The sequence below is a fragment of the Psammomys obesus genome, unplaced genomic scaffold (assembly GCF_907164565.1).
Source record: "Psammomys obesus unplaced genomic scaffold, mPsaObe1.curated_primary_1811, whole genome shotgun sequence".
Lineage (NCBI taxonomy): Eukaryota > Metazoa > Chordata > Mammalia > Rodentia > Muridae > Psammomys > Psammomys obesus.
Genome location: NW_026585504.1, coordinates 36,254,202 through 36,280,625, shown reverse-complemented (window position 1 = coordinate 36,280,625; position 26,424 = coordinate 36,254,202). Strand labels below are relative to the sequence as shown.

At 37.6% G+C, this 26,424-nt stretch overlaps 1 protein-coding gene across 5 annotated transcripts in view; it reads left to right on the top strand.

Moving 5' to 3' along the window:
- Window positions 1-15,891, top strand: part of Lrrc4c (leucine rich repeat containing 4C) — a 1,364,812-nt gene extending 1,348,921 nt beyond the window's left edge. For 4 of the 5 annotated variants that reach the window (XM_055599890.1, XM_055599872.1, XM_055599880.1 and 1 more), the window contains 2 exons: window positions 6,439-6,505; window positions 10,586-15,891. In XM_055599890.1, the coding sequence (XP_055455865.1) occupies window positions 10,628-12,550 (1,923 nt within the window). In that variant the 5' untranslated portion in view covers window positions 6,439-6,505; window positions 10,586-10,627 and the 3' untranslated portion in view covers window positions 12,551-15,891. The remainder of the gene's footprint in view (window positions 1-6,438; window positions 6,506-10,585) is intronic. The other variant, XM_055599907.1, reaches the window with a different exon arrangement.
- Window positions 15,892-26,424: the final 10,533 nt, after the last annotated feature.

The window sequence follows — 26,424 nt, the reverse complement described above, 5'->3', positions numbered from 1 at the left end:
AGAGGCCCTCTGTGGCAGGTTTCAAGGTTGTTTCCTGTTTTCTTCTGGCTTTCAGAGGCCCTCTGTAGCGGGTTCCGAGGTTGTTTCCTATTTTCGTTTTCTTCTGATGTCCATCCTCTTTGCCTTTCAGGATGGGGATTGAACATTTTAGTTAGGGTCCTCTCTTTTGCTTAGTTTGTTTAGATGTACAGATTTTAGTGGGTTTATTCTATATTGTATGTTTATATGAGTGAGTATATACCGTGAGTGTCTTCAAGACATAGATTTATTAATTAGTCCAGACTGGCCTCAAATTGAAGATCCTCCTGTTTCATATTCCCCACAGCTGGGATTACAGGCATGCCCATGTATTTTTTTTAACTTTATTTTTTTCTTATCAGTTACATTTTATTAACTCTTATTTCTTTTAAACAAAGCATTTTCTCTATACCCTCTTTTTACTCATACAATTGTGCTCTAAGGTGACATCAAATCACTAGTTATATATTATAAAGCTGTAAGACAAGACTCCTTAAAAACACAAGTGTGGAAGCAGATTCCTTCTTGTAAAACACACTTTCTAAAATCTAAACATCATTTTAGAAACATTTTCAAAGACACATGCTCAAAAAAGCAGCCGCCTGTTAATTTGACAGGTCAAGTCCCCGAATTGAAGCCATTTAAATGCTATACTGTTTTTATTATATTTACCTAGAGTCAGTCCTGGGTATAATTATATATAAAATGTTCCTTGAAATTCTGTGTATTGATGTACCCCTGCAGAAAGTAGAGAAAAAGCTCAACTCTTTTGCAAGGCTGGAATTTAAAATGGGGGAGGGGATGATATTAGAAAATATTTCTAAAACATTGGATTTGAAAAGGTGAACTCCATTTGGTAATAGTGTGATTTAATTTGTGCTTTTTTTGCATCTAGCATTTTTTAATATGAAAAAAATATTGAGAGATCATGTTTTTAGCAGAAAGTCTTCTTGTTTTGGTGTGAATAAACTCAAGTAATTTTCTTACAGCCAAATCAGGGTACTTTGTGGTTAATTTGATGAGAAAAATTCAATGTGTAAAATGTCTTAAGAAATTAAGAAATTTCAACTTTTCGTCTTTTCTTTGGTATTAGTTTGATGAGATGACTTTAGGAGAAGGAGAGGATAGATAGACAGATAATATACAGATGACTGATAGGGAAAGAAGATATATCAAAATATGTTTAGTTGCTCATAACCTGGAAAACAAAACAAACCAACTAAACCAGAACAACAACAAAAACAACAACAACAACAAAAAAAAACCCTACACAGTCAAGGATCAATGGTTTAAAATGTTCAGAAGAAGAACCATTACTATGTTAGTTAAGTGACTTGTTTATCACAACCACTAAGCAGTTAGTTCTTTGCACTTTTTCTCCTTTTTATGTATACCAGCTTCAGTGTTAGGCTGCCTTCCCTTTGAACACTGTGGCTGCAGCTCCAGGTGCCTTATCCTTTCAGAGTATTCCAGCAAATAATGTAGAATTTGAATATGCAACCCCATCTACCCACTGTTATTTATGAGAGGAAAATGATTTTGTATTCTATTCAGTGGAAAATTCCTTATATCTACTGGCTAACTTTTGTCCCATGCCAAGGATTAACTAGACTTTCACAACAGAAGTCATTCTGCTAATGTTTATTTAGGTAAGGAGCTACCAGTTTACAGTCTACAGGTTGGCTTGCCAAGTGTTTTCCGGATGCTCTGAAAGCTAGAAATATTTTTCAATTCTTTAATGTTTGGGCTAAGGAAAGGGGAATAATATTTTAAAAGATGTGATGATTACATATAATAAAATGTCTGTGACCATAAATAATTTAAGTAGAGGGTAGTTATGAACAATGATGGATGTGCAGTTCATGGTTTCTACAGTGGCTGGTTGCAGTGGCTAAAAATCTTTACTGTGGGGCTATTTTTAGAAAACTTTGCCCCGCTCTGGCTTACACAGAAATCTATTGAGCTGTAAACACAGGATCATCCTCCTCCAGAGGGAGATAATACAGAATATTTTTGAGGAGTGAATTCTATTGAATTAAATTGTCCTCAAAAAGAGTAAAGAATTAGAAAACACTATATTGAAAACATGTAGGTATATTGGATTTCAGCTGATGTTCAATTACAGTGTAAAAATTAGCTTACTATTCATATGACAAATACTCTTCAAACAATGCTATCTTAAACTATTAAAATATCTGAGTTCACTCCTTACTAAGATAAATGTGAACAACACCTAAAAAAGTATTTGGCAATGACAATAATGTAGTGGTAAAGACGTGGCCATACTTAATTCAAACTGGAAAATCAGTTTGGGAATAATTTTTCAGTTGGAACTTTGTGGGCACTAAAATATAATAATGTGAGGAGATGAACGAACGTAACAAGGTGTTGTGAGAGACTTTATTAGTCTCAGAGTACAGACCTCCTGTGGGAGCATTCCAGGAAAATGTTTATGCATCTAGGCTAGGGTTACTACTAAGAAGAGTGTTTCCCTAGTGTTCAGGAAGCCCTGGGTTCTCTCACCATAAATCTGGTATGCTGATGTTCACCTGTAATGTCAGGACTAGAAACGTAAAGGCAGGGGAATCCAAAATGCTAGGTAATCTATGCAGTTATGGAGTACTTCATAGAATTCTAAACTAACCTGTGCTAAAGGAGACTGTCTCAACCAATCAACCAACCATCAAGAAAAAAAAAAAAAAGGATAATTGGAGTCTCTTATCAATCCCAATGAAACATTTGCTGAGGAGATATTCCCAGAAGAGGAATGAGCTACTATAAAGACAATAGATGAGGGTGAAAGATAGGCTACTATGTAGTTATACTGAGAAGCCATTAGGTGTTAGTTCCATAACCTATCCATTTAGCAGACTAATAGAAGTAGATTCTCCCCTCGCCTGTGACTTTTTTAGGCACATAGTAACAGTGCTACATATAACTTTCTTTTTGTGGATGTTAGTTATTCCCATAGCATTTGTGCCACTATTGTACCACTGGGAGTACAGTATCAGGGTAGTTGTTATTGTAGCTTGTGGGTTTCATAGCTGCCTCAGACTGGTGATTACTTTCCTCCTTTGGTACCATGCATAGCTAACCTTCCGGCACTGAGAGTAGGAATGAAACTTCTAGTTCAGTACCAGTTTGATTTCTCCATGTTTTATAAATTAATCATGAGATATCTTCAACACTACTGTTTTATCATCATATTCTGAGATATAACCAAGAGAAATTACAGTAACCTGTAACATTTGGTGGTCAAGGGGACCTTACTGACAAACAGATATAAAAGAAGATAATATCCATTACTGATCCTAGAGTTTTTATTTTTCAGTCTAAATTGTTTAGAATAGACATTGTACCCCTACCAAATAGCAAATGTTTTAAATTTATTCCTGTTTTGGGTTATATATTTTTAATTATTTTTATTTTTATTCATTACAGTTTATTCACGTTGTATCTACCCTGTACCTCCCTCTCTTCTCCCCTCCCAATCCCATCCTCCCTCTTCCCCACCTCTGTCCCAGTCCACTGATAAAGGAGGTCCTCCTCCCCTTCCCTCTGATCCTAATCTACGAGGTCTCATCAGGAGTGGCTGCATTGTCTTCTTCTGTTGCCTGGTAATTCTTCTCCCCCCTCAAGGGGAGGTGATCAAAGAGCAGGCCAATCAATTCATGTCAGAGACAGTCCCTGTCCCCATTACTATGGAGGCCACTTAGACATTGAACTGCTATAGGCTACCCCTGTGCAGGGGTTCCAAGCCATATCCATGAGTGGTCCTTGTCCGGAGTATCAGTTTCAGAAAAGAACCCTGTGCCCAGACTTCTTGGAGCTGTTGCTGTCCTTGTGGAGCTCCTGTCCTCTTCAGGTCCTACTATTTCCCACCTCTTTCATAATTCTTTAAATGTGGGTGTGGATATCTTATGAGTCTTCTACAACAGTAGGTTTCCATATAATGTTTTCAAGAGGCTACAGTGCTAGTTTACCATCAACATATTCTACCCTGCCCTCCCATCCCCGCCTTATTTAATCATTCCTATTTCATTACTCTTTTTTCTCCCTTATATCCCATATTTCTTCTTTGTTAGTACCTTATCTGTGTTCTCCGCATAGTTTTCTAATGTAAATTTCTAAAGATACAAATCTAGCATACAAATATGAAAGTAATATTCAACAATTTTCTTTCTGGGTCTGAGTTATCTCACATAAGATAATTGTTTCCATATCCATTCATTTACCAATAAATTTCATAATTTTATGTTTCTTAATTTCTGAAAAATCTTTCATTTTATACATTTAAGACGTTTCCACTACCCATTTATCAGTTTTGGGCATCTAAATTGTTTCCAGTTCATAGCTATGAACATGAATGAAAAAGTATCTCTGTAAGAGGAGATAGACTCCTTTGGGTGTTTGCATGAAATTGCTATAACTACATCACATGGAAGATCCGTTTCTGTCTTTTGGTGAATCTCCATACTAATTTCCATAATGGCTGTACCAATTTGCACTCCCATAATCAGTGAAGGAGCATTTCCTTTTTCTTATAGTCCTGTCAGCATCTGATAACTTTTTTCTTTTTCTTTTAATTTTAATTTTTATTTATTCATTTTACATCCTGGTCTTAGCCCCCTCCCTCCTCTCTTCTCTTTCCTACCCTCCTTCCCTATTTCCACTATCCTCCATCCCTACTCCTTGGAGAAGAGGAGCTCCACCCACCCTAGCATATCAAGTTGTATCAGGAGTGATCCCATCTTCTTCCCCTGTTGCGTGGCGAAGTAATAAAAATGTAGGCAACAGAATCCAAGTCAGAGTCAGCCCCATTCTCTTCACTAGGGTAACCAACAACAGCTAGGTAGCACAGCTTTGAAGGAGGCTCTACACAGGAACATTCTTCCAGTGTCCCCAGTAAAACGGTGTCCCAGTTACAAATCATACTAACTTGATAACACACCAGTCAGGCCCCAACTCATTTTCCTACTTCTCTGACAGTGTTTCCTTGGATCTGCCTCATATATCTACCCATCCTTTTGTGTCCAGATGGCACTGTTGACCTGACCTGTAGTCATCTAGCACCTCTAGCTTTTATACTCTTTCTGCCTCCTCTGCCACAATGATTCCTAAGCCATGGAGGGAGAGAATGTGTTCAATTTCTACCATTAGGTTTGGTATATTTTACCTACACATGTGCTTTTCTCAATACCCCACCATTCCCTCTCTCTACACAGAGACAGACAGACAGACAGACACACACACACACACACACACAGAGAGAGAGAGAGTCAAAGACAGATATAGAGAGTGGGGTGTACATACATGTGCATGTAAAAGTAGGATTTCATATGACATTTTAAAGGTAAATGTAATGAGAATGCTCCAATTTGCCATGATTATTAGAGTTAGATAATCATGAAAAATAGTCTGATAACTTCTAAGATATTTATTTTGTCCATTGTGAATAAGTAAGATCAAGTCTCAATGTAGTTTTGATTTGCATTTTCTTGATAGCTAAGTATGTTGATCATTAAAAACATAAATTTCTCAGTCATTTACACTTTATCTTTTAAGAACTCTTCCTTTATTTTCTTGTCCCAACTTAATTTAATTTCTTTTTAATTTTAATCTTATCTATTTTACATCTGGACCACAGTTTTCCATGCCTTCTTTCCTCCCATTCCCTTCTCACTATATTCCCCCCATCCACTCCTCCTCTGTTTCTCTTTAGAAAATGACCAGCCGCCATGGATATCAACCAGCCATATCATATTAAGTTGCCATATGACTGGGCACCTCCACTTCTATTTAGGCTAGACAAGGCAATGAAGTAGGAAGATAGGGTCCCAAAAGCAGGCAACAGAGTCAGAGACAGAGCTTGCTCACATTGTTAAGAGTCCCACAAAAACAAACAAACAAACAAACAAAAAACAAGCTATACTACTATATTTTATCTCAATTTATAATTGGCTGTTTTTTCTGTGTTAAGTTTTCTGCAAAGTTTGTGCAACCTTAACACACATATTGCTGTAGAAGTATAAGTGGTAAATATTTTTCCCATGGTTTAGTCTACCACTTCAGTATTTTTACTGTCTAGAAGCATTTTAAATTCTCGTGGTTCCACATAGTATTCATAGTTCTCTAGTGGAACATAATTTACTCACACATACACACACACACATGGGGATTTATTAGAGGGGCTTATAAGCCAAAGGCCTGAGAGTCCAGCAGCTGCTGCCTACCATCAGAAAGTCCAAAAAATCCAGCAGTTGTTCAGTCTGTGAGACTGGATGTCTTAGCTGGTCTTCAGTATATACTAGACTCCTGAAGAAGTAGGTTTTAATGCCAATGAAGGAATACATTTGCCAGCCAGAACAGAGGCATATAGGCAAAACTCAAATGCTTCCTTTTTCCATTTCTTTTATATAGGCTGCCAGCAGAAGGTGTGGCCCAGATTAAAGGTGTATCTCCCCATCTCAAAAGATCCAGATTCAAGGTGGGTCTTCCCATTTCAAGTTATTTAATTATGAAAAATCCCTCATAGGTACACCCTGCCACTGGAATTGGGTTTTAGTCAATTTGAGATGTTGTCAAGTTGAAAAGGAAGTAAAACTATAACATTCCATTTAGCAACTACTGGTTTTAATTACTGAAATACCAAGTTTCAATTCAGAAAACCCTGTCACATGCTATAAATTCATTCATAATCCTTAGCTTTTGCTCTATTGGTTTCAAGGCATAGGGCTAAAATTGAGGTCCTTTATCCATGTAAAGTTGAGTTTTGTGCAAGTTCAGAGAAAATTCTCTCAGTAGACAGCACTTAAAAATCTATATAATTTGAATGTTTAGAAACTAAGAGTCTATGAAGTGATGAGCCCTAAATGAGACATCTTCATCTCTGAACTTTTTGCCAAGGTTCAGAGATTGCCAAGAAAGAGGGTCAGAACTATTGTGTAGAGGAAGAAGCATTGGAAACAGGTTTTACCCTGTTTATGATCACGTTTACCACAAAAAAAGCATTTCTCTGATACAACGTTATCACTTACACAGATGAATTCACAGTGATTGTAAGAGCATGCATAAGCTTTGCATAAGCTCAAATCAAGCAAAATTCCAGCATAGATGAGGGAGGTGCATAGGACATCTCACCACAAGATGAGAATGAATGTCAGTTTTCTTTAAAGGTGTGACTCCTGTTGGATTGACCATTCTCTATGGTCATTTATAAATATACCGCAGCATATTCATAAAACAAAATTAGAACAGGATGGATAAAAAGAAGGTACAAATTTGAGTGGCATATTAGTAAAGGTTTTGTAGAGGAGCATAAATTATAGAATGGTGTGCTTGTGTGTGTGTGTGTGTGTAGAAAGGGGATTTATTAGAACTGCTTACAGGCTGTTGTCCAGCTAATTAAACAATGGTTGAACAAATGAAAATTCAAGAATCCAGTCAGTGTTCAGTCCTTGAACTGGATGTCTCAGCTGGACTGAAGTACATGCCAGAATCCAGAAGAAATAGGCTCTCAGACCAGTGAAGGATTGGACATGCTAGGGAGAACAAGATCAAGCAGGCAAATAAAGAGCTTCCTTCTTCCATTTGTGTTATATAGGCTGCCAGCAGAAAGTGTGGGCCAGATTAAAGGTGGGGCTTCACATTGCAAAACTGTGGATTAGAAGTAGTTATTCCCAATTCAAATGATTTAATTAATGGAAAGAAATCCCTCCCTGTTATGCTCAGCCATTTGGGTTATAGTAAATGCCAGGTGTAGTTAAACTGACAAGAATGAAATTGGTGGAGGAAGGGAAGAGGGCAGTAATACGATAAAAATGTTTAGTAATTTCTCAGTCAATAAAAATATAATTTGAAACACACAAAATAAATAAAATGTAGAAGTCCTGTTGTGTGTGTGTGTGTGTGTGTGTGTGTGTGTGTGTGTGCGTGTGCTGGAGATGCAGGGATGTAGCTGAGATTCTCATTATCAAGATTCAGATTGGTTAAGGAGTTTCATGTTCCATATTTATTGAAAATCGTTAAAAATATGTATACACACACACATACATACATAGTGGGCTATTTTTGATGACCTGAATATATATATATATATATATATATATATATATATATATATATATATATGTCCTGTTTCCTAAGTTAATTGTAACATCTATGCTCAGCCTGTGTCAACTCTACAAGAAGACTGAGTTTTAAAGCATTTCCCCCTCAGCCACTCTTCTGAATGCACTAGGTTATCGGTTTATGGAATGCATACGGAGAGAAGAAAGGCCTATTGACAAAATCATGATATCCTCCAGGACATAGCTAAAAATACCATAGTTTAATTCAAATCCTACACAAATTCATTTATAGGTAAATGTTGTGAGATGGCATTGTAATGGATAGTGCACAGCTTAAAATTGACTTTCCTTTGATGTGATAAAACCATCTTATAAAAGAGATGTTGAAGATGGGCTTTTAATGTAAAATAACATGACTTAGGTTTTAAAGTACAAAATCTTTTTTTGATAGTAGTTTATTTGATTCAGTGCAAAGTACCAAGTATTATTTGCTATAGGTTATAAATTAGCTTTTAACCAAGTATAATTCATAAAACATTGCTTATGATTGATTCATCATAAACCTCATCAATTGCAATAATACAGTGACCTTGAAGGGAACCAGAAGCAGAACCTACAATTCAACCTTGGTAAAGAGGAACAAGAGACACATATAATCTACAAGTAACTTCAGTATTCATATGCCCATGTTTTCGTGTATATTCCTGATCGTATCAGCTAATCCTTATGAAAACACTGATCATTCGATATATTTGTCATTTATTTTTCTTTCCTTTTTTATTGATTTATTATTTATTACAATTTATTAATTTTGTATCCCTGCTGTAGCCCCCTCTTGGGTCTGTCTTATAGAGACAGTAATTGACCTGGGAGTTTTTAAGTTTTATGTTTGTGTTGCATCACTGGGAGCTTATTTCTCCCACCAAATTATGTTAAAGTATGATTTCAAGGGGTATGGATACTTAGATTAGTTGGGTGCCATTTTCTGTGGATATATTAATACTTACTATTTATGTATCTTTTAGTTAAGCACCGGTTATTCCTAAACAACTGAACAACTGTATAACCAAATCACCATACAGAGACTAGGATTTATTTAATTAACCTAGAGCAAGTATCTACCCCAGATGTTGTAAAATCTCAACTCAGAGATTCAGTTGCCCCAAGAAAAGAAGCAAGACAGAACACCTGAGAATTACCAGAAATAAAACTGAAACTCACAAAAGCTTTGTTAGGATTCTTTGTCATAATAGTGAGAGAGAAAAAACATACACTTAGAATGTAAAGCAACCTTGGCCTTTTGGGATGTTAGAGCAAGGTCTTTTGGAACAGGTGTGCTTAATATGCAATTATGGTTGTCATTGCTAGAAGCATATTTGTATTTAGAAAGCCCTCTTCTGATATGGAGAAAGAGGTACCCTACTCCATTGCTGGTGGGACTGTAAACTTGTAGAACCACTTTGGAAATCAATCTGGCCCTTATGACAATTAGGAATAGTGTTTCCTCAAGATCCAGCTATACCACTCTTAGGCATATATCCAAAATATGCTCAAGTACACAACAAGGACATTTGTCCAACCATGTTTGTAGCAGCTTTATTCATATTAGCTAGAACCCAGAAACAACCCAGATTTCCCGCAACCGAGGCATTGATATAGAAATCTTGGAACAGTTACACAATGGAATGCGAGTTAGCAATTAAATACAAGGAAATCATGAAATTTGCTGACAAATGGTGAGATCTAGAAAAGATAATCTTGAGTGAGGTATCCCAGAAGCAGAAAGACACACATGGTATATAGTCACTTATAAGTGGATATTAGACATATAATAAAGGTAAACATACTAAAATCTGTACACCTAAAGAAGCTAAGTAAGAAGGAGGACTCTGGATAAGAGTCTCAATCCTCACTCAGAAAGAAAAATGGGATTTACATCAGAAGAGGGAGTAAATTTTTAACAAGGCAACACACAATTTACCTATTCACTAAGTAGCAGAAATTAATTAGTCTTTACTAAATAGCATTATTTATGAATTCTATAGCCCATGGTACCTGCCACGTAGAATGGATTTCGTTGCTATGCTGCATAGGAGATTTAAGTTGGTAGGGTAAAGTCCCTGACTTCTATATACTTTGCATTTCTCATATGTGATGGACACCGAAGCAAAAGATGAAGTTCATCACATACACATTTATGCATTTGGCTTCTGCAAAGTTGGCAGTTGATAAGTGCTACATGGGGGTCTTCCTTCTCAGTGTTCCATTTTTCTCTTCTCTCTGATTTTGTGCAAATGGTGAATGTTAATAATTTGGACTACATAACTATTTCTCTGTAAATATTGGCAATGTAACCCAAGAAGAGCTATTACATTTGTTTATCATGAAGCCTATTGCATGTATTGTCCATTAATAATCGAATTAGCATCATGCATACATAACCAACAATACTCTAGGAAGATACTTAAAGAAGTAATGCTGTTTCTTTTGTTTTCCAGGCTGTTTGAACTCCAGAAGGACCAATACCAGATAAATTATGAATGTTGAACAAGATGACCTTACATCCACAGCAGATAATGATAGGTCCTAGGTTTAACAGGGCCCTATTTGACCCCCTGCTTGTGGTGCTGTTGGCTCTTCAACTTCTTGTGGTGGCTGGTCTGGTTCGGGCTCAAACCTGCCCTTCAGTGTGCTCTTGCAGCAACCAGTTCAGCAAGGTGATTTGTGTTCGGAAAAATCTTCGTGAGGTTCCTGATGGCATCTCCACCAACACAAGACTGCTGAACCTCCATGAGAACCAAATCCAGATCATCAAAGTGAACAGCTTCAAGCACTTGAGGCACTTGGAAATTCTCCAGTTGAGCAGGAACCATATTCGAACCATTGAAATTGGGGCCTTCAATGGTCTGGCGAACCTCAACACTCTGGAACTCTTTGACAATCGTCTTACCACCATACCGAATGGAGCTTTTGTATATTTGTCTAAACTGAAGGAGCTTTGGTTGCGGAACAATCCCATTGAAAGCATCCCTTCTTATGCTTTTAATAGAATCCCTTCTTTGCGACGCCTAGACTTAGGGGAACTGAAAAGGCTTTCGTACATCTCGGAAGGGGCCTTTGAAGGTCTGTCCAACTTGAGGTATTTGAACCTTGCAATGTGTAACCTCCGGGAAATCCCTAACCTCACGCCGCTCATCAAACTAGACGAGCTAGATCTTTCCGGGAACCATTTGTCTGCCATCAGGCCTGGCTCTTTTCAGGGGTTGATGCACCTTCAAAAACTGTGGATGATACAGTCTCAGATTCAAGTGATTGAACGGAATGCCTTTGATAACCTTCAGTCACTAGTGGAGATCAACCTGGCACACAACAATCTAACATTGCTGCCTCATGATCTCTTCACACCCTTGCATCATCTGGAGAGGATACACCTTCATCACAACCCATGGAACTGTAACTGTGACATACTGTGGCTCAGCTGGTGGATAAGAGACATGGCCCCCTCCAACACCGCCTGCTGTGCCAGGTGTAACACTCCCGCCAATCTGAAGGGGAGGTACATCGGAGAGCTGGACCAGAATTACTTCACTTGTTATGCTCCCGTCATTGTAGAGCCCCCTGCAGATCTCAACGTCACTGAAGGCATGGCGGCTGAGCTAAAATGCCGGGCCTCTACGTCCCTGACTTCCGTATCTTGGATTACTCCAAACGGAACAGTAATGACTCATGGGGCATACAAAGTGCGGATAGCTGTGCTCAGCGATGGCACGTTAAATTTCACAAATGTGACTGTGCAAGACACAGGCATGTACACGTGTATGGTGAGTAATTCTGTTGGCAACACTACCGCTTCGGCCACCTTGAATGTCACTGCGGCAACCACTACTCCTTTCTCGTACTTTTCAACTGTAACAGTGGAGACTATGGAACCTTCTCAGGATGAGGCACGGACCACAGATAACAATGTGGGCCCCACTCCAGTGATCGATTGGGAGACTACCAATGTAACCACATCTCTTACGCCACAGAGCACAAGGTCGACAGAGAAAACATTCACCATCCCAGTAACTGACATCAACAGTGGAATCCCAGGAATTGATGAGGTCATGAAAACGACCAAAATCATTATTGGGTGTTTTGTGGCCATCACACTCATGGCTGCCGTGATGCTGGTCATTTTCTACAAGATGAGGAAACAGCACCATAGGCAAAATCACCATGCTCCAACAAGGACTGTTGAAATCATTAACGTGGATGATGAGATCACTGGGGACACGCCCATGGAAAGCCACCTGCCCATGCCTGCAATTGAGCATGAGCACCTAAACCATTATAACTCTTACAAATCTCCCTTCAACCACACAACAACAGTAAACACAATAAATTCAATACACAGTTCAGTGCATGAACCGTTATTGATTCGAATGAACTCTAAAGACAATGTACAAGAGACTCAGATATAAAACATTTACAGTTACAAAAAACAATCAAAAAAAGACAATTTATTAAAAAAATGACACAAATGACTGGGCTAAATCTTCTGTTTCAAAAAAAGTGTCTTTACAAAAAAAAACAAAAAAGAAAAGAAATTTATTTATTAAAAATTCTATTGTGATCTAAAGCAGACAAAATTATGTGTATTCCTCAGAACCTGTTTTTGCTGCACTTACTATTTTCCACACCTCCTCCCTCCCTTCCCTGATTGCCATATTTTTCATAGATCTCAATTCCCCAAAGAACTGGTCTAGGAAATTTTGTAAGAATTCTGTTACACTTTGAGATTTTTATGGTGAATTCTAGTGGTGAGATCCAGTCTATTTTGTCTCTTTCTCTCTCTAGTTTTTTCATTATTTTTTCTTTTTCCTTCATGCCCTTATGAAGTAGTCCAATGGGGAATGCAATATTAGAAATAGATTTTTAAGAAAGAATGAGGGAAAGTGGAAGAACTTATATTTTTCATGTAATGACCTGTTCTGTATTTATGAGGAGGATATTCTGTGGAGAAAGAAACAAAAGTAAGCAAACAACAGATTAATTTACATATGAGCATCTATAAAACCCATGACTTTTAAAAAGAAAACTCTAGAACCAGAATTTGTAGTTCAAAGCTTAAATTAAGATTATAAATAAAATATTGTTGGTTTTTCTGTACCTGGACATAGCTCATTTGTAATCTAGCGTAGACATGAAAAACCTGAAGGGATTTAGATTCCTTATTTTCTAAGAAAGATAATACTATAGTCCTCTTTAGTTACAGCATTATTTTCTACATGCCTCTGTTGCTTTATTTGGCCTAAGGTGCACATCAGTAATCAAAGACGCTATGATATTTTTGCCTTCTCAATAGTACTGTCCTTTATAAAGTTTTTAGATAAAAAATAACAGTTTATGAAATACATTTGACTCAAGAAGAGAAAAAACACCACTATGATATATCTGCTTCTGTATGAAGGAGATTCCACAGACCAGATGAAGTATTAACATAAAAGTGTGGTCATTCTAAATTCCTCACAGTTTACAAAGAATTTTGGGTTCTGAGTGTTACCAAATTTAGTTCAATTCAATGAAAATTGTCACAGAGTTAAAATGGGCTAAATGGTCACTTGGGTACACAAATAACAAGGCCTTATTCCTGATTCCTTAGAAACTGCAACATTTTCAAGGATTATTCTAAGTGTTTTATTTACTAAGCACTAGCCCCAACTTTTGGCTTTTAGGTAAGTGATAGTTTGGCTTTTCTAAATGATAAATTGTTCTTATTATAGAAACTTCCTGGCCTTATGGTCTCTCAAATGTTATGGTAAGAAATGATTTTTCTCCATTTGAATTCTGATTCCAAGGCTGTAACAGAATATCACACTGGGGTATCTTGTAATCATGGGCATGTATGAAGAGATAGCAAGGCTGGTGCAGTAGCAATTCACTAAGGCTTCCTTTAAAGGATGTGGACATGTTACTTAACAGGATACAAACTAGCTTCCAAAAAGAAAAGTAGAAACTTGCTGGTTGCAAAGGTTCCCACTCTCCTGATATTTTAATATACTATCTGTATGACCTTCATCTTTTTGTCTGAAGTGCAACACACAGACACACACACACACAGAGAGACACACACCCACACACCACACAGTTTTGTTTTTTTTTTCTCACTGGCCTCAAAACTTCTCCACTCCCCCAAAGTGAGGTGTGAAGGAATGACTGCACTGAAAAACACATCTGCTAATGGATCAACAGCCTGAATACTCACACTTAATTCTACAGTCTAAAGCTCATGCCATTTTCTGTTGTATCCAAGTGTGAAGAACCAATCGTTTTTAGCAATGTAGGTTAGAAAGATGGAAGGAGGAGCTATCAAATGAATGCAAGTACACAAAAATCCTTTTTTTATTCTTCAATCACACAGCTGTAGGCTTTGCTCTGCTGTATCTCCTGCTTCCCTTTGTTGCAGTAGACTCAGGAAAAAGAAAGCATGTATAAACTGTCATCTGTCAATTTACCACGTATTGAATACACTTTAATGCTGTGTTTTACAGCAGCATATCACATATATGGCATGGCATGTGGGTGCATATACATACAAACAGAGATACATACCCATACACATAAATATATATTTTGAGTATCAAACTTGCTCTAGTGCAAAGCAGAGGAGTACTAAAGAGTGGGGAAATGGGTTTTGCCTTCCTTCCTTAAAGCTCTTCCTGGTTTATGCTTATAGACTTCTGCCTATTGACACTCTTTCATTTTGAGCTCATAGTTATTATGTAAGGTTAAACCTAAAATATCCTAACCACTGAATGTATGGATTGGCTAAACAGTTATTGGACAGATGTTTACTAAATACAATGAAATCCAAGCTTGCACACACACACACACACACACACACACACACACACAAAAATCCAGGACGAAACCAAACCTATGATACATGCAGCCAGAATATTATGGTAGCTCAGAATAAAACACTTTAGAAATAAAATATGTTTATGAAAGATTTAACCTAATCAAAATAAGTTATATTGCAAATTCAAGCTTGTTTCACAACCTGTTTTCATTACAGCTATAGGAATTAAGGGTAGAGTGCTTTACACACACACACACACACACACACACACACACACACACATGCACACACACACATACGGAAACTGAAGTTGAGTCAAGATCTTTTCTGTTCAATTATATTCAGATTTTCTCATTAGTTTACTAATAACTTAATTTTCTAGAGACACAGCCTGACTTTCTTGGTGAGAAAAATCCTATATGATCACTTACATATCCTGGCATCCAAACGATTTCCTTGTATACACATTCTTTCATCCCATGTAAAGTCAGCATCAACTCGTCAACTAACTGAATGAAAGATTCTGGAAAGCACACACAGACACACAAATATAACACTTAGAAACAGGCTAAGGAAACCCAACAGTGTATAAGTGTGTGTGTGTGTGTGTGTGTGTGTGTTTTGGGGGTCATATTGTTCACAAACATTTCTGAAAAAAAAAAGATTTATTGGGAATGAAATCTTTATACTTGACATTGACTAGTCTCTCAAATTATACAGCACTTGTATAATATATGCACATACCCTGGTAAAATGTTGGAAGAATTTGGATATCTCAAACACATATGCTCTGGTATAGCTCAGTAATTTTTCTCATGTTCCAAATATCCTCATTTCTAATGTCTTACATAGGTCCTTGAAACAGCGAACAGCGATGAATAACTTTTATTTTATTTTATTTATTTTTTTTTGATGAGTAACTTTTAAAGAAAAATGTTCATCCTTATGATCTGAGAATCAAAAATCTGGAGAATATTGAAGATGTGTAAACTATAATATTATGAATAAAGATATGCCAGGAAAGGACGAAAGAAGTGTTATAACATTGTGCAGTGAAACGTAATAAAACATTTTAATAGCAGGACTTAAAATATGAGAGACATGTAAGATAGTGCCCTTAGCGTACACAACCTTTCCAGGGTACATATTAACTGAAGCAGAAAAAAATAATTCCACACTCTGACTTAATATAATCTTAATGGTATTTAGATAAATGAAAAACTCAGAGAAATTTCTTCAGACACATCACTCAGAAGCAATTTTAATATTAATTTTTACTTTTTAATATTAATCACAGGTTATTGACTTTGTATCCCAGCCGTTGTTCCCTCTCTCATTCCCCCATCCCTCTCTCCCTCATCTCCTCCCTGTCCCTTTCCAAGTCCACTGCTATGGGAGGTCCTCCTCCCCTCCTTTCTGACCCTAGCTTATCAGGTGATGCATTGAGTTGCTAGTTGCTTCATCCTACATGTTTCAGCAAGAAACTTGAAGTTAATTCCCAAATTCAATATCACTGACAAAACATATGAATGTCTAGAATGAGTCATTTTCTTCTAGGAAGGCAACTGTTTCTCTTCAAATACAGTAGCATAAAGTCAAATCTTTAAAAAGAATAGAGCTCCTTCTCACATGATATACATTTTCTTATTTGATTAGAATGTGATTTCTACACAGCAGATAAGCTTTGAACACCCTCCAATAGTCTAAACAGTTGTCTTCAAACACTGAGATACCTTCTGTTTTTCTTAGTTTATTAAGATAAAATCAGGATTGCTTCAAGCTCTCTGTTGGGCTGGAAGCAGCTTTGACGCTATTGTTTTTCTAAATTCCAGCAATATGAAGAACAAGATATATATGGCAGTGGGAGAGACAAAAGATATTTTCTAAAATTAATATAGCATACTATCAATCATGTCCTAAACATAGATAATGAATGAGGCATTCTTACAACATATGCCAGTTCATATCACATTATTTCTTAGAAGGAGCTGTAGAAACTTCTGAGATTTCAATCTTTCTTAGCATTGAGAAATACATACAAATTATATTTAAAATTATGTAACTCAACTTTATAACTTTTTTTCAGCAGTGGTAACACAGCTGTTCATTTTTCTTTTCCTTAGAATATATAAAAACAAGAAGAAAGATGTTTTGCTGCCAGAGACAATAAGTGAAGTCATTTTGGCAAAAGTTCACAGTATTGAAGAAAAAAAAAAACTCTTTGACTGAATTTATTATGTGTACTAAGTATGCCTTTACATAAAGTACAGAAGGCAAAACCTTGGAACTTCCTATTGTAAAAATGTACTTTGATATTTATTCTAATGACTTATTTTTTCTGATTAATAATACTTTATTACATGATAGAGAATTCAGAATTTTATCCTTGTGAATAACATCAGTTCTGGCTTTATTTGGTTGTCAGATGGTTTCTTTTATTTGTATTTGGTAAAGAAATTTCTAGTATTTTTTTTAAGAGAGGCTGTCTTAGTGGAGCAGTTGAAATGACTTCTGATCTATGACCTCTAAAACTGAAAACCTTATAGTCCATTCATTTAATTCAACCCTTCAGTTACTATCTAAACAATATGGCCTTCCCCTGTGGATATGCCAAAAATATATATAGTGACAATTAGTTAATCTCTTTGTTTATCTAGTCCTTATTTGCCCATTTAAAAAACAGTAAACACAGCTTAAAAACTACCAACTTTTTTTCCAAGTACATCTTTTAGCTTTGTATCTTGTATAGATCTTTATGAGAAATAATAGATAAAGAAAAAAAGAAAAAAGAGAAACATAGATGAAATAAAAGCACAGGTGATACCTAAACCTAATGCATTAAAGTATATACAAAGTAATTATATACCTCATGGAATACACTCCTTGGGCTCAGCTCTATGAATTTTAAACAAATAATTTTTGATATGGGGACATATGGGTTTATTCAATAATGGAATCATTATGAAAATTTTATGTTAAAAAAGTTGCAAAATACCTTCAAGGCAATTGTTTCATTTTTCAAAATTAAGCATTACAAAAGGAAAGGGGCCGGTAATAAAGTTTTACCTTCCATAAGTCCTTAGGAGAGCAGCTAACTCAAGTTTAAAAGGTTTCTCGGTGTGAGTAGACTCTTCCAGAGTGAACTGGAGTTAATCTGAACGTAAATACATCAAGCAGTTACGCATTTGCAGCTGAAACAGACACTCGTCTTGCAAACAAAGCACTCTGTGCAGATTAATGTCGACATTTATATACTCCATTGCAGTATTGTTTTTCAGTTCATAGTCTTACCAACAGAAAAGTACATTTTAGCCACAGTGTCGATTTCTCAGCAAGGTTTCTCATTTTCCAAGAACAGTATCAAATCAGAACCTGTCACAGGTGTTCAACACTTAATTGCACAGTCTGCATTTCAATGCTAAAGACTCACAAAGGTGAGTAAATTATTTGAAGGGGTGGTGGTGGTTCTGTTCGGTCCAGAAAATGATCTATAACAGCTGTGCTTTTGGTTTCAGCTGAGTGAATTTATTAACTACAAAGTAAGTAAATGTAAAAGAATAAATAACTAGCAACAGGTATACAGATTAGCAGATAGGAGGCAATGCTACATTAAATCAGCCACTCCAAGTATCAGACAGGAATGAATAGGCACAGAGAACTCCACTGAAGTAACTCCCAATCCAGAGAGTCTCAGGAACAGTGGAAGAGAGCAGTGAGTCCCCTCTGGTGAGATTTCCATGTTAAAAAAATAATAACTACAAAAAGGTATAATGTCAAGGAATCAGGCAAGTACAGTGTTCCCGGAGAAAACAACAAGCAAAGTTTAATCAATCAGCAGAAATTCCTGATTGACAGGATCCTTTCCAATCTCCCCAGGGATGAGCTTCCAGCTTCTGTCTTCCAACACAAGTTCTTTCGAAGTTGTTGTAATGTTTTTGTTTTATTTGCTTTGTTTGTTTATTTTGTATTGAGGATAAATAATAGTGACCTCTGTCAGAAACGGTTCACCTTCCACCTGTTTTCAAGGGCACGGCTTCATTAATATCTGCTTGATGTTTTACCCTCTCCTTTGAGTTGGAAGATGATTTCTGAGGACACTTACATCTGACCTGACAACTGCTGATGCCACTTTATGAGTAGCTCTTCGGTGACCTCAAATATCATAGGACATATACAGATTTGTACATTACGAGAGTTTAGTGGAGGCAGTGCCCCTCACCTGATACTCTCAATCTCACTTTTATGTTTTCTAGATAGAGAAACAGTGTGCCAAGATGGTTGACTCAGGAAAAGAGCTGATGCAAAATTACTGTTCATGAATAAGCTTTGTTAGGAGAGAGGACCCTGCAACCATACAAGCATGATTGGGTCTTGGGGTAGGAAAGCATTAACAAGTCACAGGACATTAAATTATAAACAGCATACTTTTGGCATTAAAGGGAATGTGAGAGGCTTACCATTAAAAACGGGAGAGGAAGGCAGCTTATGCTCACCACTATACAAACAACAGAGAATCTGGGTCCTCTCCATGCATGGTCCTTAGTTGGAATATCAGTCTCTGCAGGCTCCCCTGGGCCCAGGTACTTTGGCCCTATTGTTCTCCTCATAGAGTTCCTATCCCTCTAGGTCTTTCTATCTCCCTCTTCTTCCGTAAGGATTCCAGCACTCTGCTCAAAGTTTGGCTGTAAGTCTCAGTATCTCCTTCGATACCATGGTGGGTAGAGTCTTTGAGTGGCCAACTCTTTGATCACCAACCTCTGGGGCTTACAGCCTTGCCAGGCCAAAGAGGAAGATGAGACTAGCCTTGATGAGACCTGATAAGCTAGGGTCAAATAGAAGGCAAAGAGGTCCTCTCTTATCAGAGGATTGGGGAAAGGGCATAGCGGGAGAAGAGGGAGCATGGGAGAGACTAGGAGACAAAGAGGGGGCTGCAGTGGGGATACAAAGTGAATAAATTGTAATAAATTATATAAATAAAAAATGGAAGAGGAAGCACCATTCCTAATTTTCCAAGAAAGAGCCAGATTTCCAAAATGGTTATACAAGTTTGAACTCCCACCAGGAATGTAGGAAGGTTCCCATTTTGCCATATCCTCTCCAGCATGTGTTGTCACTTGAGTTTTTGATCTTAGCTATTCTGTTGGGTATAAGGTGAAATCTCAGGGTCATTTTGATTTGCATCACCCTGGTGAGTAAGGACATTGATCATTTCTTTAAGTGTTTCTCTCCATTTGATATTCTTTTATTGAGAATTCTGTTGAGCTTTGTACCTCGTTTATTTATTTATTTATAAAAACATTTTTAATTTAAATTTTTATTACTTCATATTAATTACAGCTTATTCATTTGCATCCCAGCTGTAGCTGCGTCTCTCATTCCCTCGCAATGCCACCCTCCCTCCCTCATTTTCTTCCATACCCATACCCCACTCCAAGTCCACTGATAGGGGAGGTCCTCCTCCCCTTCCATCTAACCCTATCTTATCAGGTCATTAGGACTGGCTGCATTGTCCTCCTCTGTGGCCTGGCAAGGCTGTTCCCCCTTCAGAGGAAGGTGATCCAAGAGCCAGCTGCTGATTTCATGTCAGAGACAGTTCCTGTTTCCCTTACTAGGGAACCCACTTGGATACTAAGCTGCTATGGGCTACATCTGAGCAGGGATTTTAGGTTATATCCATGAATGGTCCTTAGTATAAGAAAGATTTTTGTAGACCTCAGGAGCATTTGGTCTCTTGGGTTTCTATTTTCATTCTTTTTTTAAAAAAATATTTTATTTATATATTATAATTTATTCACTTTATATCCCTGCTGCAGCCCTCTCCCTTGTCTCTTCTCATTCTCACATACCCTCCTTTTTCCTATATGCCCTTTCCCTAGTTACCTGATTGGGAAGGACCTCCTCCCCTTCTATCAGACCGTAGCTTATGTTTTTAATGGATTACTTGGTTTGTTGGTGTGGGGCCCTGCAGAGACTGATACCCCAACTGAGGACCATGCATGGAGAGGACCTAAAACTCCTGCTCAGATGTAGCCCATAGACCCAGTCTCCAAGTGGATACTCTAGTAAGGGGGACAGGGGCTATCTATGGCATGAACTCAGTGGCAGGCTCTCTGCACCAGGGAGTGAAACCTTGCCAGGCCACAGAGGAAGACAGTGCAGTCAGTCCTGATGGGACCTGATAGATCAGATAGAAGGGAAGGAGGACCTCCTTTATCAATGGACTAGGGGAGGGGCATAGGGAGAGAAGAGGGAAAGAGGGTGGGATTGGGAGGAGAAGAGGGAGGGGACTACAGCCAGGATACAAAGTAAATAAATTGTGATAAATAATATAATAAATAACTTAAAAATTTAAACAAAACAAAAAAGGAACATCATTAGAGGAACATCAAGCAAGAGTATTGGAGACAGTTGCCACTGACAAGATAGTAGAAAGGCCCAGAAAAGAGCTTTCTTAGAAATCTCCCAAGGAAAAATGTCTTATATTTGTATGCTTTTAAGGGTTATCAGAAAGTTTCACACTATGCCATTTACATCCTAGATGACAAGGAGCATGGAGGAGACCAACACTAGATAGATCCATAAGTTAGAGGCTCTAAGGCCACAGTACATCTCAGAGCGAGACAGGGAGTGGGGACACCATCGCTGCATTGGTGCTTGGTCTGATTGCTTAAGGTACTGGGATAAGTTAGCTTAGAGTGGTAACTGTCTTAAAGGTACAATTTCACGATCAAAGAAAGAGCTAATATTTTTAACCTCATTAAAGAGTATTTTGAAAAGGATGGAATGCTTCTAGAATATTAAAATAATCCTTAAAAGGTTAATGCTATTATTTTTGAAGACTTATATTATCACATGTCTTCTGAAAGACAGGTGCCAATGCACATACAAGTCGAAGCAAGTGAAATAAAAGTCTCACGTATTTTTTGGATAGTTTTATTGACATTTTCACAAACATCCTACCAAAGTCGATTATGAATAAGTCCTGAAATTACTTTGACATTATTTGAAAGCTATTTTAGAAATCACGACAAGACATAAGGATAGGTTTAAAAAACAAAATATCCACAATTGGATTTTAATGTTAAAGATAACACGGGGTTTCAGAAATTATGGTGTTACTTTTAGACATTAGGAAGACAATTAAAAAATAAACTGTATTTTAGGAGTGTACAGATTTAGTTCAATTAGAACAGTGCCTGCCAAGCACTCACAAACAGAAAACTGGATGTGGTGCCTATTGCTTGTATACCCAGCAATAGGAGGTAGAGACAAGAGGAAGACTATGCCATCCTTGCTTACATAGGAAATTTAGGTCAGTCTGGGCTATATGAGACCCTGCTTCAAAATTTAAAACACAAGAAATTTTGCAATATGCTGAATAAGAATTACCTTCATTTGTATTTTCATTCCTTTAAAATTAAAAACAAATAATTGAGTCAAGTCTTTTTTTTTTCTTTTTTAAATTATTTTATTTTTATTAATTACAGCTTATTCACTTTGTATTCCCCTTTACCTCCCTCCTCCCTCCCCTCCTAATCCTACCCACCTTCTTCCCCATCCCTATCCCTCTCCTAGTCCACTGATAAGGGAAGTCCTCCTCCCCTTCCCTCTGATCCTAGTCTATCAGGTTTCATCAGGAGTGGCTGTATTGTCTTCTTCTGTGGCCTGGTAAGGCTGCTCCCCGCCCTCAGGGGGAGGTGATCAAAGAACAGGCCAATCAGTTCATGTCAGAGACAGTCCCTGTCCCCATTACCATGGAGGTCACTTGGATACTGAACCACCATAGGCTACCTCTGTGCAGGGGTTCCAGGCCATCTCCATGAGTGGTCCTTGGCTGGAGTATCAGTTTCTGAAAAGACCCCTGTGCCCAGACTTTTAGGATCTGATGCTGTCCTTGTGGAACTTCTGCCCTTTCCAGGTCTTACTATCTCCCACTTCTTTCACAAGATTCCCTGCATTCTGCCCAAAGTTTGGCTAGGCGTCTCAACATCTGCCCTGATACCCTTTAGGGTAAAGCCTTTCAGAGACCCTGTGTGGTAAGCTCCTGTCCTGTTCCCTGTTTTCTCCTTCTGATGTCCATCCTTTTTGCCTTTTTGAATGGAGATTGAGCATCTTAGCCAGAGTCCTCCTTCCTGATTAGCTTCCTTAGTTATACATATTTTAGTATGTTTATCCTATATTTTATGTCTAGTATCCACTAATGAGTGAGTATATACCCTGTGTGTCTTTGTGCTTCTGGGATACCTCACTTAGGAAGATATTTTCCAATGCCACTGCTAGGCATATATCCAAAAGACACTCAAGTATACAACAAGGACATCTGCTGAAACACGTTTCTAGCAGCTTTATTTGTAATAGGTAGAAGCTGGAAACAGCCCAGATGTCCCTCAGATGAGGAATGGATACAGAAATTGTGGTACATCTACACAATGGAATATTACTCAGCAATAACAAAAAAAGGAAATCATGAAATTTACAGGTAAATTGTGGGAGAGTCAAGTCTTTTAAATTTAGTTGTCAAAGTTTGCTCAGTACTCCATTTCCTGGACGAAGCATAGTGATGATTGAAGCCATAAACACAAAATATAGAAGGAATGAAAAGTTGGTCAAATAGCGCATGTATCTAGCACAAGCTATTATAGATTGAAGTAGTAGAATTGTGCAGTCGAAGATGGCCTGCACATTTTAGTGAGCCATTGTGCTTTAAATCCATGAATAAATACTATAACAAGCATTTTATAAGTATTATATATGTAAATATATATTTAAAAACAAAAAATATGATAGAAACACTAGAAAAGAGAGAGGGGTTGTCAAAAGTACAGAAAGGAGAATTATTTATATTAGAATAAACGTATTTATATGTATTTTCATAAATTATACATACAGTAAATATGAATGGTATGGCTAATTTAGTACCAGGCACAATTTGATTAGACACACAGAGTCATCAAATTGAGGCAAGCCCTTGGCAGTAAGGTAACTAGCTGAGATCAATTGACCTGTATGTTTCCGGTTTTAACACTGAAAATTCTGCTCACAGAAACTTCTCAGTCCAGAGCAAATCATTGTCTTCAGCACTTTCCTTTCTGATAATTGTCACCTTAATGCCCTAATTTATAACAATATGACTGCCTCATTGATTATGGTGATGCAATATAATATTAACTACTAGTAAAGAATGGGTTAAACACCTGTTACTTTGGTTACTATACTTTATTTATTTTTTTTATAATAGGTACATCTTTGTATGTATATCTATGTGTGAAACACAAGTATGTATACAGGTACTTTTGTGTGTGTAAAAGAGAAAACAGAAGAGTGTCTGGTCCCTTGGAGTTGGAATTATAGGTGGCTGTGAGCAGCACAATGTGGGCGCTGGGAACTGAACTCAGTCTTCTGTAAGAGCTGCAAATGCTCTTAACTGCACACCCACCCTGTCAGCCCAAACACTGATTTCTTTCCTGAGGTAGGCCATGGCAAGTGCGTAGACTAGAAATATCAAATTCTCTATATTGGTTTTTAGACAACATGCTGTAGTTTGGTAGATGCAGAATAAGCATAGCTTACCCTCCAGAGAGGAGCTCTAGGGCTGCCAGCAATCATGTTATTACAGCCACATGTATCAACTGTGCATTTACAAAGACTTTTACAGTAGATATGCTTACTGTTTAGAGAAGAGGGAATTAAGAGTGCTTTCCCACAGGGTCTTTTCTGAGACTGACATTCAACCAAAGACCATAACCTAGAACCTCTGCTCAGATGTAGCCTGTGGTAGCTCAGTAACCAATTGGTTTCCCATAGTGAGGAGAACAAGGACTATTTCTAACAGGAACTCAATGACTGGCTTGTTGACCTCCCCACCCCTCAAGGGAGGAGCAGTCCTGTTAGGCCACAGAGGAAAGCTTTGCAGCCAGTCCTGAAGATACCTGATAAAACAGGATCAGATGAATGGGGAGGAGGTCCCCCCCCTATCAGTGGACTTGGAAAGGGGCATGGTGGAGATGAGGGAGGGAGGTGGGATTGGGAGGGAATGAGGGATGGGGACACGGCTGGGATACAGAGTTAATAAAATGTAACTGATAAGAAAAAAATAAAATAAAAAAAGAGTGCTTTCCCCACCAATCAAAATTAGAAATAAAATCAAAGGCACAAGGAAAGAGCTATATTTTCCATATGGCAAATGCAAGCCTTGTTTTAGAAATGACATTATTCAGAAAAGAAGATTATGAACAATCTTCTCAGAATATTTCGTCTCTTGGGTTCTATGAGATCATGTTCTCCTGGGAAACAGGATTTTTGATAATTGATGTTGCTTTCTTGATTGTTCAAGTTTACTGCTGACTTTGGTAAAGTCAAAACCTTCTATGTCCTGGGCTGGTGAGTGTGTGTTTGAAACTTTTTTTTTTTTTTTTTTGCTTTAATTTCATTGAAATTTACAGAACTTCAGATAGAAGACATTATGGTACAATTCAGAGATGAAAATGAATCAATCAACACTATTTTTGAAACAATCATTCGATTTTAGGCAAGTTATTTTTAGAGCTAAACTGTGATTCACTTTTATATCCTAATCAAATGTCATTGATGGATATCTCTGAATAACATATTAGTGCCTTTCCTTAAAAAAATTCTCTTTACCAAACTCCATAGTTCTGCAACATTTTTAATATAAAATGTACATGAAATCAATAAAATTTTCAGTTCATTTTTCTCAGAATGTGATATTCTACCAAACCTATCTATGGTATTTAAAGTATAATCTTTAAGCTGTATATCTATTTTACTTGGCCAAACATATGGAATATTACTATTGTCAATGGCTTAACTTTTTAAATATTTTTTATTTTAATTTTTATTAATTACACTTTATTCACTTTGCATCCCCGATAAATCCTTCCCTTCTCCCCTCCCAATCTCACCCTTCCTCCCCCTTCTCCACACATTCCCCTCCACAAGTCCACTGATAGGGGAAGTCTTCTTCTCCTTCCTTCTGATCCTAGTCTATCAGATCTCATCAGGAATGGCTGCATTGTCTTCCTCTGTGGCCTGGTAAGGCTACTCACCCATCAGGGTGAGGTGATCAAAGAGGAGGCCAATCAGTTCATGTCAGAGGCAGTCTCTGTTCCCATTATCATGGAACATAGTTGGACACTGAACTGCCATGGACTACATCTGTGCAGGGGTTGTAGGTTATCTCCATGCATGGTACTTGGTTGGAATATGAGTCTCAGGAAAGACCCCTGTGCTCAGATTTTTTTTTTATTCTGTTGATCTCCTTGTGGAGCTCCTGTCCTCTCCAGATCTTACTATTTCTCACTTCTTTCATAAGATTCCATGCACTTTGCCCAACAGTTGGCCATAAGTCTCAGTACCTGCTTTGACAGTCTGAAGGGCAGAGCCTTTCAAAGGCCCTCTGTGGCAGGTTTCTAGGTTTCCTGTTTCCTGTTTTCTTCTTCTTCTGATGTCCATCCTCTTTGCCTTTCGGGATGG